At 48.0% G+C, this 12,774-nt stretch overlaps 1 protein-coding gene across 2 annotated transcripts in view; it reads left to right on the top strand.

The window, feature by feature from the left end:
- The window catches only part of LOC146869412 (solute carrier family 12 member 6-like), an 815,412-nt gene that overhangs the window by 279,701 nt on the left and 522,937 nt on the right, over positions 1 to 12,774 (top strand). For both annotated transcript variants that reach the window (XM_085599784.1, XM_085599788.1), the window contains exon 5: positions 11,066 to 11,120. In XM_085599784.1, coding sequence (XP_085455910.1) covers positions 11,066 to 11,120 — 55 coding nt within the window. The remainder of the gene's footprint in view (positions 1 to 11,065; positions 11,121 to 12,774) is intronic.

Here is a 12,774-nt window from a genome sequence, read left to right on the forward strand (position 1 = left end):
GTTGACCTCACTAGCGCATTTGATCTAGTTAATCATGTAAAATGATGGCAATCGTTGCAAGGGATGGGTGCATCGCACAATATTATAATTTAATTATCACAAGTATATGCCCTTCTGACTTCAAGAGTCCGATACGGGCCAAAAGGTGAATGCACTTCCCATTTTAGAGTTACCTGTGAGATCAGACAAGGTTGCGTCCTTGCACCTCTTTTATTTTTTCCTAATATTAACAATGTTGACCTATCTTTGCCGAATTTTAATGCTGACGCCCCTAGAGTTGGTACACGTGTAAAGCCAGTACTCTTATATGTAGACAATGCAGTTATATTATCAAGGACTGCAAGGGCTTCAATGTTTAATTGAAAACTTCACGCAATTTATGATTGGAAAAGATTTAAAACTGAATCTTAGTAAACCTTTTGTCACGACTTGTGGGAAAAGTAAAATAAAGAGTAGGGACCATGATGTAGAAGGCTTACATATTGAAAGAATAACATTTTCATATTTAGGACGCCTCTTTAATAGGAATGGAACTTGGGGTGCACATATCGACCTATGCAAGTTAAAATGGATACGATCGAGTGAGGGTATTTTTTAGATTTTCAAAATAAATTGGTAACAAGCCAGTACAGGAAATCCTTACACTATATAGGAGTAAGTGTATCACAGGTACATGTTATGGAGCAGCACTATGGGGAAGGGCAAATACTTCTTTGCTGCAAATTCATGAAAATAAATTCCTAAGGAGGTTCTTAGCAATTCATAACTCAACTGCTTCATATCTAGTTCATAAGGAGCTATGTGTACCTTATATTAGCGATTACATTAGTACGGCAGCCCTGACGCTTTGGCACGGGATTTGGAGTAAGGTGGAGAGTAAATTCACTAAGGAAAGAATAATGGATTGCCTTGCCCTTGGTTACTGTAAAAAATATCCCTTGGCTACAGTATATTTATAATCTTTTAGTAGAGTGTAAGTTGTACATTGACTTTTACGACCCACAGCTCATCCAGGATTACATTAAAGGGGACCTAAAAATAAGGTTAGCAAATTCAAGGGAATTTGCAAGAGATGTAGGAGTAAGCTCAAAATCGAGTGTTGGATCATTCTGTGAAGGCCTGCATTTGTCGGGTTTCCAATCATACCTCATCTCAATGAGAAATGTGCAACACAAATTTTATTTAACAAGGTTAAGGATGGGTACCTTAGATTACCAGATTGCATGCCCCAGAATGGGCAAGTGGAGTTATAATCTTCCAAACTTCCCTTGTGATGGAAAGTCTTCACAGACCACATTGCACTTTATACTTTTTTGTAATTTTTATCGGGACATCGGGAAATTTGTTTTACAACCTTTATTTATTGCTAACAAATTGTATTTTTTATAAATCCGCTTTTAATTATATCTGTGTTACAACAAACAAATGATGGACGGAATGCTGACAATGCATACATTCTCCCCCAGTCAAGAGATCTGGGTTAAATCCATCGTTCTTTTGCCCACTACACCACCCCAGTTCAGACATGGCCATATGCAAATCAGTCTTGACCCTGTGCCTCATGGGAACAGTCCAGCCCGAACTGCCAAGCCATGTCTTCCCTGGACCGGAATCAAGCATCCTAGGACCGGTTTCTGGCTATCAGCCGTCATCAGCCAGGATAGCTTGACTCCAGTGGCGTAGTGAGCACGGGTCCCACGTCTGGGAATACCCATCCCACTTAGGGCGAAAAGCGTTACAACAAACAAATGATGGACGGAATGCTGACAATGCATACATTCTCCCCCAGTCAAGAGATCTGGGTTAAATCCATCGTTCTTTTGCCCACTACACCACCCCAGTTCAGACATGGCCATATGCAAATCAGTCTTGACCCTGTGCCTCATGGGAACAGTCCAGCCCGAACTGCCAAGCCATGTCTTCCCTGGACCGGAATCAAGCATCCTAGGACCGGTTTCTGGCTATCAGCCGTCATCAGCCAGGATAGCTTGACTCCAGTGGCGTAGTGAGCACGGGTCCCACGTCTGGGAATACCCATCCCACTTAGGGCGAAAAGCGTTACAACAAACAAATGATGGACGGAATGCTGACAATGCATACATTCTCCCCCAGTCAAGAGATCTGGGTTAAATCCATCGTTCTTTTGCCCACTACACCACCCCAGTTCAGACATGGCCATATGCAAATCAGTCTTGACCCTGTGCCTCATGGGAACAGTCCAGCCCGAACTGCCAAGCCATGTCTTCCCTGGACCGGAATCAAGCATCCTAGGACCGGTTTCTGGCTATCAGCCGTCATCAGCCAGGATAGCTTGACTCCAGTGGCGTAGTGAGCACGGGTCCCACGTCTGGGAATACCCATCCCACTTAGGGCGAAAAGCGTTACAACAAACAAATGATGGACGGAATGCTGACAATGCATACATTCTCCCCCAGTCAAGAGATCTGGGTTAAATCCATCGTTCTTTTGCCCACTACACCACCCCAGTTCAGACATGGCCATATGCAAATCAGTCTTGACCCTGTGCCTCATGGGAACAGTCCAGCCCGAACTGCCAAGCCATGTCTTCCCTGGACCGGAATCAAGCATCCTAGGACCGGTTTCTGGCTATCAGCCGTCATCAGCCAGGATAGCTTGACTCCAGTGGCGTAGTGAGCACGGGTCCCACGTCTGGGAATACCCATCCCACTTAGGGCGAAAAGCGTTACAACAAACAAATGATGGACGGAATGCTGACAATGCATACATTCTCCCCCAGTCAAGAGATCTGGGTTAAATCCATCGTTCTTTTGCCCACTACACCACCCCAGTTCAGACATGGCCATATGCAAATCAGTCTTGACCCTGTGCCTCATGGGAACAGTCCAGCCCGAACTGCCAAGCCATGTCTTCCCTGGACCGGAATCAAGCATCCTAGGACCGGTTTCTGGCTATCAGCCGTCATCAGCCAGGATAGCTTGACTCCAGTGGCGTAGTGAGCACGGGTCCCACGTCTGGGAATACCCATCCCACTTAGGGCGAAAAGCGTTACAACAAACAAATGATGGACGGAATGCTGACAATGCATACATTCTCCCCCAGTCAAGAGATCTGGGTTAAATCCATCGTTCTTTTGCCCACTACACCACCCCAGTTCAGACATGGCCATATGCAAATCAGTCTTGACCCTGTGCCTCATGGGAACAGTCCAGCCCGAACTGCCAAGCCATGTCTTCCCTGGACCGGAATCAAGCATCCTAGGACCGGTTTCTGGCTATCAGCCGTCATCAGCCAGGATAGCTTGACTCCAGTGGCGTAGTGAGCACGGGTCCCACGTCTGGGAATACCCATCCCACTTAGGGCGAAAAGCGTTACAACAAACAAATGATGGACGGAATGCTGACAATGCATACATTCTCCCCCAGTCAAGAGATCTGGGTTAAATCCATCGTTCTTTTGCCCACTACACCACCCCAGTTCAGACATGGCCATATGCAAATCAGTCTTGACCCTGTGCCTCATGGGAACAGTCCAGCCCGAACTGCCAAGCCATGTCTTCCCTGGACCGGAATCAAGCATCCTAGGACCGGTTTCTGGCTATCAGCCGTCATCAGCCAGGATAGCTTGACTCCAGTGGCGTAGTGAGCACGGGTCCCACGTCTGGGAATACCCATCCCACTTAGGGCGAAAAGCGTTACAACAAACAAATGATGGACGGAATGCTGACAATGCATACATTCTCCCCCAGTCAAGAGATCTGGGTTAAATCCATCGTTCTTTTGCCCACTACACCACCCCAGTTCAGACATGGCCATATGCAAATCAGTCTTGACCCTGTGCCTCATGGGAACAGTCCAGCCCGAACTGCCAAGCCATGTCTTCCCTGGACCGGAATCAAGCATCCTAGGACCGGTTTCTGGCTATCAGCCGTCATCAGCCAGGATAGCTTGACTCCAGTGGCGTAGTGAGCACGGGTCCCACGTCTGGGAATACCCATCCCACTTAGGGCGAAAAGCGTTACAACAAACAAATGATGGACGGAATGCTGACAATGCATACATTCTCCCCCAGTCAAGAGATCTGGGTTAAATCCATCGTTCTTTTGCCCACTACACCACCTCAGTTCAGACATGGCCATATGCAAATCAGTCTTGACCCTGTGCCTCATGGGAACAGTCCAGCCCGAACTGCCAAGCCATGTCTTCCCTGGACCGGAATCAAGCATCCTAGGACCGGTTTCTGGCTATCAGCCGTCATCAGCCAGGATAGCTTGACTCCAGTGGCGTAGTGAGCACGGGTCCCACGTCTGGGAATACCCATCCCACTTAGGGCGAAAAGCGTTACAACAAACAAATGATGGACGGAATGCTGACAATGCATACATTCTCCCCCAGTCAAGAGATCTGGGTTAAATCCATCGTTCTTTTGCCCACTACACCACCCCAGTTCAGACATGGCCATATGCAAATCAGTCTTGACCCTGTGCCTCATGGGAACAGTCCAGCCCGAACTGCCAAGCCATGTCTTCCCTGGACCGGAATCAAGCATCCTAGGACCGGTTTCTGGCTATCAGCCGTCATCAGCCAGGATAGCTTGACTCCAGTGGCGTAGTGAGCACGGGTCCCACGTCTGGGAATACCCATCCCACTTAGGGCGAAAAGCGTTACAACAAACAAATGATGGACGGAATGCTGACAATGCATACATTCTCCCCCAGTCAAGAGATCTGGGTTAAATCCATCGTTCTTTTGCCCACTACACCACCCCAGTTCAGACATGGCCATATGCAAATCAGTCTTGACCCTGTGCCTCATGGGAACAGTCCAGCCCGAACTGCCAAGCCATGTCTTCCCTGGACCGGAATCAAGCATCCTAGGACCGGTTTCTGGCTATCAGCCGTCATCAGCCAGGATAGCTTGACTCCAATGGCGTAGTGAGCACGGGTCCCACGTCTGGGAATACCCATCCCACTTAGGGCGAAAAGCGTTACAACAAACAAATGATGGACGGAATGCTGACAATGCATACATTCTCCCCCAGTCAAGAGATCTGGGTTAAATCCATCGTTCTTTTGCCCACTACACCACCCCAGTTCAGACATGGCCATATGCAAATCAGTCTTGACCCTGTGCCTCATGGGAACAGTCCAGCCCGAACTGCCAAGCCATGTCTTCCCTGGACCGGAATCAAGCATCCTAGGACCGGTTTCTGGCTATCAGCCGTCATCAGCCAGGATAGCTTGACTCCAGTGGCGTAGTGAGCACGGGTCCCACGTCTGGGAATACCCATCCCACTTAGGGCGAAAAGCGTTACAACAAACAAATGATGGACGGAATGCTGACAATGCATACATTCTCCCCCAGTCAAGAGATCTGGGTTAAATCCATCGTTCTTTTGCCCACTACACCACCCCAGTTCAGACATGGCCATATGCAAATCAGTCTTGACCCTGTGCCTCATGGGAACAGTCCAGCCCGAACTGCCAAGCCATGTCTTCCCTGGACCGGAATCAAGCATCCTAGGACCGGTTTCTGGCTATCAGCCGTCATCAGCCAGGATAGCTTGACTCCAGTGGCGTAGTGAGCACGGGTCCCACGTCTGGGAATACCCATCCCACTTAGGGCGAAAAGCGTTACAACAAACAAATGATGGACGGAATGCTGACAATGCATACATTCTCCCCCAGTCAAGAGATCTGGGTTAAATCCATCGTTCTTTTGCCCACTACACCACCCCAGTTCAGACATGGCCATATGCAAATCAGTCTTGACCCTGTGCCTCATGGGAACAGTCCAGCCCGAACTGCCAAGCCATGTCTTCCCTGGACCGGAATCAAGCATCCTAGGACCGGTTTCTGGCTATCAGCCGTCATCAGCCAGGATAGCTTGACTCCAGTGGCGTAGTGAGCACGGGTCCCACGTCTGGGAATACCCATCCCACTTAGGGCGAAAAGCGTTACAACAAACAAATGATGGACGGAATGCTGACAATGCATACATTCTCCCCCAGTCAAGAGATCTGGGTTAAATCCATCGTTCTTTTGCCCACTACACCACCCCAGTTCAGACATGGCCATATGCAAATCAGTCTTGACCCTGTGCCTCATGGGAACAGTCCAGCCCGAACTGCCAAGCCATGTCTTCCCTGGACCGGAATCAAGCATCCTAGGACCGGTTTCTGGCTATCAGCCGTCATCAGCCAGGATAGCTTGACTCCAGTGGCGTAGTGAGCACGGGTCCCACGTCTGGGAATACCCATCCCACTTAGGGCGAAAAGCGTTACAACAAACAAATGATGGACGGAATGCTGACAATGCATACATTCTCCACCAGTCAAGAGATCTGGGTTAAATCCATCGTTCTTTTGCCCACTACACCACCCCAGTTCAGACATGGCCATATGCAAATCAGTCTTGACCCTGTGCCTCATGGGAACAGTCCAGCCCGAACTGCCAAGCCATGTCTTCCCTGGACCGGAATCAAGCATCCTAGGACCGGTTTCTGGCTATCAGCCGTCATCAGCCAGGATAGCTTGACTCCAGTGGCGTAGTGAGCACGGGTCCCACGTCTGGGAATACCCATCCCACTTAGGGCGAAAAGCGTTACAACAAACAAATGATGGACGGAATGCTGACAATGCATACATTCTCCCCCAGTCAAGAGATCTGGGTTAAATCCATCGTTCTTTTGCCCACTACACCACCCCAGTTCAGACATGGCCATATGCAAATCAGTCTTGACCCTGTGCCTCATGGGAACAGTCCAGCCCGAACTGCCAAGCCATGTCTTCCCTGGACCGGAATCAAGCATCCTAGGACCGGTTTCTGGCTATCAGCCGTCATCAGCCAGGATAGCTTGACTCCAGTGGCGTAGTGAGCACGGGTCCCACGTCTGGGAATACCCATCCCACTTAGGGCGAAAAGCGTTACAACAAACAAATGATGGACGGAATGCTGACAATGCATACATTCTCCCCCAGTCAAGAGATCTGGGTTAAATCCATCGTTCTTTTGCCCACTACACCACCCCAGTTCAGACATGGCCATATGCAAATCAGTCTTGACCCTGTGCCTCATGGGAACAGTCCAGCCCGAACTGCCAAGCCATGTCTTCCCTGGACCGGAATCAAGCATCCTAGGACCGGTTTCTGGCTATCAGCCGTCATCAGCCAGGATAGCTTGACTCCAGTGGCGTAGTGAGCACGGGTCCCACGTCTGGGAATACCCATCCCACTTAGGGCGAAAAGCGTTACAACAAACAAATGATGGACGGAATGCTGACAATGCATACATTCTCCCCCAGTCAAGAGATCTGGGTTAAATCCATCGTTCTTTTGCCCACTACACCACCCCAGTTCAGACATGGCCATATGCAAATCAGTCTTGACCCTGTGCCTCATGGGAACAGTCCAGCCCGAACTGCCAAGCCATGTCTTCCCTGGACCGGAATCAAGCATCCTAGGACCGGTTTCTGGCTATCAGCCGTCATCAGCCAGGATAGCTTGACTCCAGTGGCGTAGTGAGCACGGGTCCCACGTCTGGGAATACCCATCCCACTTAGGGCGAAAAGCGGTACAACAAACAAATGATGGACGGAATGCTGACAATGCATACATTCTCCCCCAGTCAAGAGATCTGGGTTAAATCCATCGTTCTTTTGCCCACTACACCACCCCAGTTCAGACATGGCCATATGCAAATCAGTCTTGACCCTGTGCCTCATGGGAACAGTCCAGCCCGAACTGCCAAGCCATGTCTTCCCTGGACCGGAATCAAGCATCCTAGGACCGGTTTCTGGCTATCAGCCGTCATCAGCCAGGATAGCTTGACTCCAGTGGCGTAGTGAGCACGGGTCCCACGTCTGGGAATACCCATCCCACTTAGGGCGAAAAGCGTTACAACAAACAAATGATGGACGGAATGCTGACAATGCATACATTCTCCCCCAGTCAAGAGATCTGGGTTAAATCCATCGTTCTTTTGCCCACTACACCACCCCAGTTCAGACATGGCCATATGCAAATCAGTCTTGACCCTGTGCCTCATGGGAACAGTCCAGCCCGAACTGCCAAGCCATGTCTTCCCTGGACCGGAATCAAGCATCCTAGGACCGGTTTCTGGCTATCAGCCGTCATCAGCCAGGATAGCTTGACTCCAGTGGCGTAGTGAGCACGGGTCCCACGTCTGGGAATACCCATCCCACTTAGGGCGAAAAGCGTTACAACAAACAAATGATGGACGGAATGCTGACAATGCATACATTCTCCCCCAGTCAAGAGATCTGGGTTAAATCCATCGTTCTTCGCTGAAAGCCCGAAACCGGTCCTAGGATGCTTGTTTCCAGTCCAGGGAGGACCTGGCTTGGCAGTTCGGGCTGGACTGTGCCCATGGGGCACAGGGTCAAGACTGATTTGCATATGGCTGGGTTCAAACTGGAATGGCATGGTGAGCAAAAAAACGATGGATTTAGGCCCAGATCTCTGTACTGGGGTGAATGTATGACATTGTTCTGCATTCTGTCCATCAATTGTTGTTTTTGCATTTGTCACCCCAAGTGGGAAGGGTATGCTCAGACGTGAGTCCCGTGCTCTCCATGCCACTGGAATCAAGCTATCCTGGCTGACGAGGGCTGAAAGCCCGAAACCGGTCCTAGGATGCTTGTTTCCAGTCCAGGGAGGACCTGGCTTGGCAGTTCGGGCTGGACTGTGCCCATGGGGCACAGGGTCAAGACTGATTTGCATATGGCTGGGTTCAAACTGGAATGGCATGGTGAGCAAAAAAACGATGGATTTAGGCCCAGATCTCTGTACTGGGGTGAATGTATGACATTGTTCTGCATTCTGTCCATCAATTGTTGTTTTTGCATTTGTCACCCCAAGTGGGAAGGGTATGCTCAGACGTGAGTCCCGTGCTCTCCATGCCACTGGAATCAAGCTATCCTGGCTGACGAGGGCTGAAAGCCCGAAACCGGTCCTAGGATGCTTGTTTCCAGTCCAGGGAGGACCTGGCTTGGCAGTTCGGGCTGGACTGTGCCCATGGGGCACAGGGTCAAGACTGATTTGCATATGGCTGGGTTCAAACTGGAATGGCATGGTGAGCAAAAAAACGATGGATTTAGGCCCAGATCTCTGTACTGGGGTGAATGTATGACATTGTTCTGCATTCTGTCCATCAATTGTTGTTTTTGCATTTGTCACCCCAAGTGGGAAGGGTATGCTCAGACGTGAGTCCCGTGCTCTCCATGCCACTGGAATCAAGCTATCCTGGCTGACGAGGGCTGAAAGCCCGAAACCGGTCCTAGGATGCTTGTTTCCAGTCCAGGGAGGACCTGGCTTGGCAGTTCGGGCTGGACTGTGCCCATGGGGCACAGGGTCAAGACTGATTTGCATATGGCTGGGTTCAAACTGGAATGGCATGGTGAGCAAAAAAACGATGGATTTAGGCCCAGATCTCTGTACTGGGGTGAATGTATGACATTGTTCTGCATTCTGTCCATCAATTGTTGTTTTTGCATTTAATTATATCTGTAGCCTGGAAAACGAGAAAGTTTGCAATGCCGTAATTGTTTTTATACAAATGGCAATTGGAAAAAAAGGATAATTCTCATTTGGAAGCCTTGACATATGAAAATAACTAGATTCTTTAATATTTGGTTAAGGCTCTATATACTTATGCTGGAACATAGCCATTGCATCGTACTCTTGAGTCCTGCTCCCTAGAGCTTTGTTTACATAACTATTGTGATTAATAATTGAGAAACTTCTTACAATGAAGCACTATTATGCACTGCACTTTGTATTGTGACTGCGAGTTCAAGTTTACATAATTATTGTGTTTTTTTAAGCAGATAAATGTTCCTACTTTTTAGCCTGAGTACTATGCACTGAACTGCTTTTAACAAGTTTATATAATTATTGCGATTAATAATGGAGTTGTTGCAAGCACAGAAAACCTCAAGATGGAGTATTATTATGCACTGAATTGTTTTTAATCGGCTCAAATAATTATTGCGATTAATAATGGAGAAATTTTTTAGAATGCTTTTATGGTTGTATATTATATACCGAATAAAGCTGACTTGAATTGATTTAATAATTTTTGCAAGCCCATAGGTGTCTTAAAGACAAGAAGGGTATCAACTGCGAATAGGAGAGTGGCAATTTTTTGGTTTGCTAGAGAGGGAGCGTCCGCTGGGATGGCAGATAAAAATTCAACAACTTGGTTGATGTAAAGTGAAAACAAAGTTGGAGTCAGGACGCAACCCTGGCGAACCCCCGCTGTATTTTAATGGGATCGGTGATTTGTCCTTGGCTACCCCATCTTATCCTGGCAAAGTTCTCTTCGTGCAGCCTAATTAAAAGCGCCAGGATTCCCGGGAGCATGCCCTTCTCCCTAAGCACCCACCAAAGTTTGTCCCTGGGATCAAAGTCAAAAGCTGATTTTAAGTCTATGAACGCTATGTATAGGCTCCCCTTGCCCAGCAATACCACCTTCCAGTACAGCATGAGGAGGTGGAAGACCTGATCGATTGTACCAGTCCTCCCGCTTGGAGGAGAGAGAGAATATGATTCTCATCCATCCAGGCCTAGACCTTAGCTAACAGCGAGCGGCAGAAGACTTTTTGGACTCAATCGATCAGGCTGATTGGCCGATAATTAGAGAGGTTGGCCCTATCACCATTTTTAAAGATAGGGATCACTTCGGCACCCTTCCATGATTCCGGGATCCTCCCCCTGCCAGCAATGTCATTGGATAGTGTCGTTATATAAGTTGCCTATAAATGAAAGAAAAAGGGGACAAAAGAGGGAACAAACTATCTAAAGTGTCAAGAAAGAATTAAAGACTAAAAAGTAAAAACACTGAAGTTAAAAACTTTTCAAAGCTCTCAGACATTACTAACCTTTCATCTTCACTGTATTTCATAGTCTAAAAAGTGGTCTTCACTATAAAAAGGCATTTGTGCAGATTGTTTTAAATATTAGCAATGTTCCTTGACTGTAGGCTGGTGCACTGGCATTTTCCTGCAAAACAGGCATTACAGAGGCATCTGCTTTTGATTCATAATCATGCTATCCTTTTCTTTTCCAGACACTGCTGACTGCCATTTCTATGAGTGCCATAGCAACCAATGGAGTTGTGCCAGGTGAGCTGTGATTTCATACCCTTCTGTCCTTCTGTAAATGAGGAAGCCTGAAGTTGCTCATGGCCAAGTTACTCATCCATTAGCATGGTTTGATGGACCTGTGGTCCTCATATTTTATCCAGTTCTGTTTTTAGGTCTTGGCTAGCATGGCTGCGCACATGCGCAGCTCGCTCGGCGAGATTTCATGATTCTGAGGGAATTCTGTAAAGGGCTTCAAGCCCCGCCCCTCTTTCCCATTGGCTGGTGTCACCGTTTATGCTAAACTGTGGCCAGCCATTGGAAAAGAGCACTTTGTGACGTAGACTTTTCCATTTTTAAGACGGCCCACTTGGACGGGCTCGTCTGACTTCCTCCCGTTGCAAAAGGTTTCTTATCTTTATCGGGCCATGTGTTTCAAACGCATGGCCCCATAAAGACAAGCTCCGCTGCGTGTTTATTTTTGCATCTCGCTAAACCGTGGCTGCCTGGCGAGTGCGCACTCCAGCCATCATAACCCCTCTCCTCCACTACCCGACACCCCCGCGACCTCCCCCGTCTCAGAAAACGCAGCCGACGATAGTAAATTTTGCTGCTGCAAAACCGGGATCGCAGGCAGCTCTGCCAATGCACCTCACTCCACTGCGTATTGCTACAGTTATACCAATATTTCTCACACGGAATGTGGCTCTTCTTGCAACGTTCACTAGTGTTTTCTACTATTTATATAATGTGTAACGTAGAAAACAGAAATAGCTCAGCACACAACTCAAATTCATGTATTATAGACAGAAATATATGTCAAAGTCAATAAACAAACAGGTATGTAATATATCCCCAAAGATTCACGGTAAACTTCAGTATCTTGATGATTAATTTTTCTTTATTTAGTTGTTCAAGTTATTCTGATTTAAAAGTACAGCATACAATTCATGGGGGATATATCACAACCTGTTTGTTTATTGACTTTGACATATATTTCTGTCTATAATACATGAATTTGAGTTGTGTGCTGAGCTATTTCTCTTTTCTACATTTTTTGGGTGACACCAAATATTAGGGACGCATGAAGGTCACGTCCCTGGCTCTTTGCACCACATTTTTGTTTATTTACACTATTACACTAGCTTGATTGGTGCAGGTTTTCTAGTGCCCTGATCTCTCTGCTGTTTTGTATTACATAATGTGTAACGTAACTGGCGCTCATGTAAAGCTCTCTGCCTGGCGAGCGCTTGTTTCCCACAGTCCCCGGGCAGCGCACCGGGGGCCGGGGTCGGTTGAAAACTCTGCCCCAGGATCCCGCTGGGCTCACTGCTAGGAGCAGGGCGAGCCTGAAAATCCCAGCGCCCCCTCTGCGTGGACTGTAAACTGTGTGACGGGGGAGTTACAGGCCCGACCACCACCATGTACCTATCACCATGACGATTTGCGTGATATTCATTAAAAGGCGACTATGCATAGAATGAATCCACATGGAATGTATTTACACCGGTAGTGAAGCTCTGACGTGTCTGATGCCCTACCGTGCCTAATCCCGGCGCCCCCGCCGGTGGGTACTCTCCAAGAAGACACCCTTGTCATTTATTTATACAAACATGGGTAGCTATTGACGGGCACATTTAATATATACGCACACCAAGCCATTCAAAGGGGATTCGACAAAAATTCGACCAAACTA

This window comes from Triturus cristatus, chromosome 1_1 (genome assembly GCF_964204655.1).
Source record: "Triturus cristatus chromosome 1_1, aTriCri1.1, whole genome shotgun sequence".
Taxonomy (NCBI): Eukaryota; Metazoa; Chordata; class Amphibia; order Caudata; family Salamandridae; genus Triturus; species Triturus cristatus.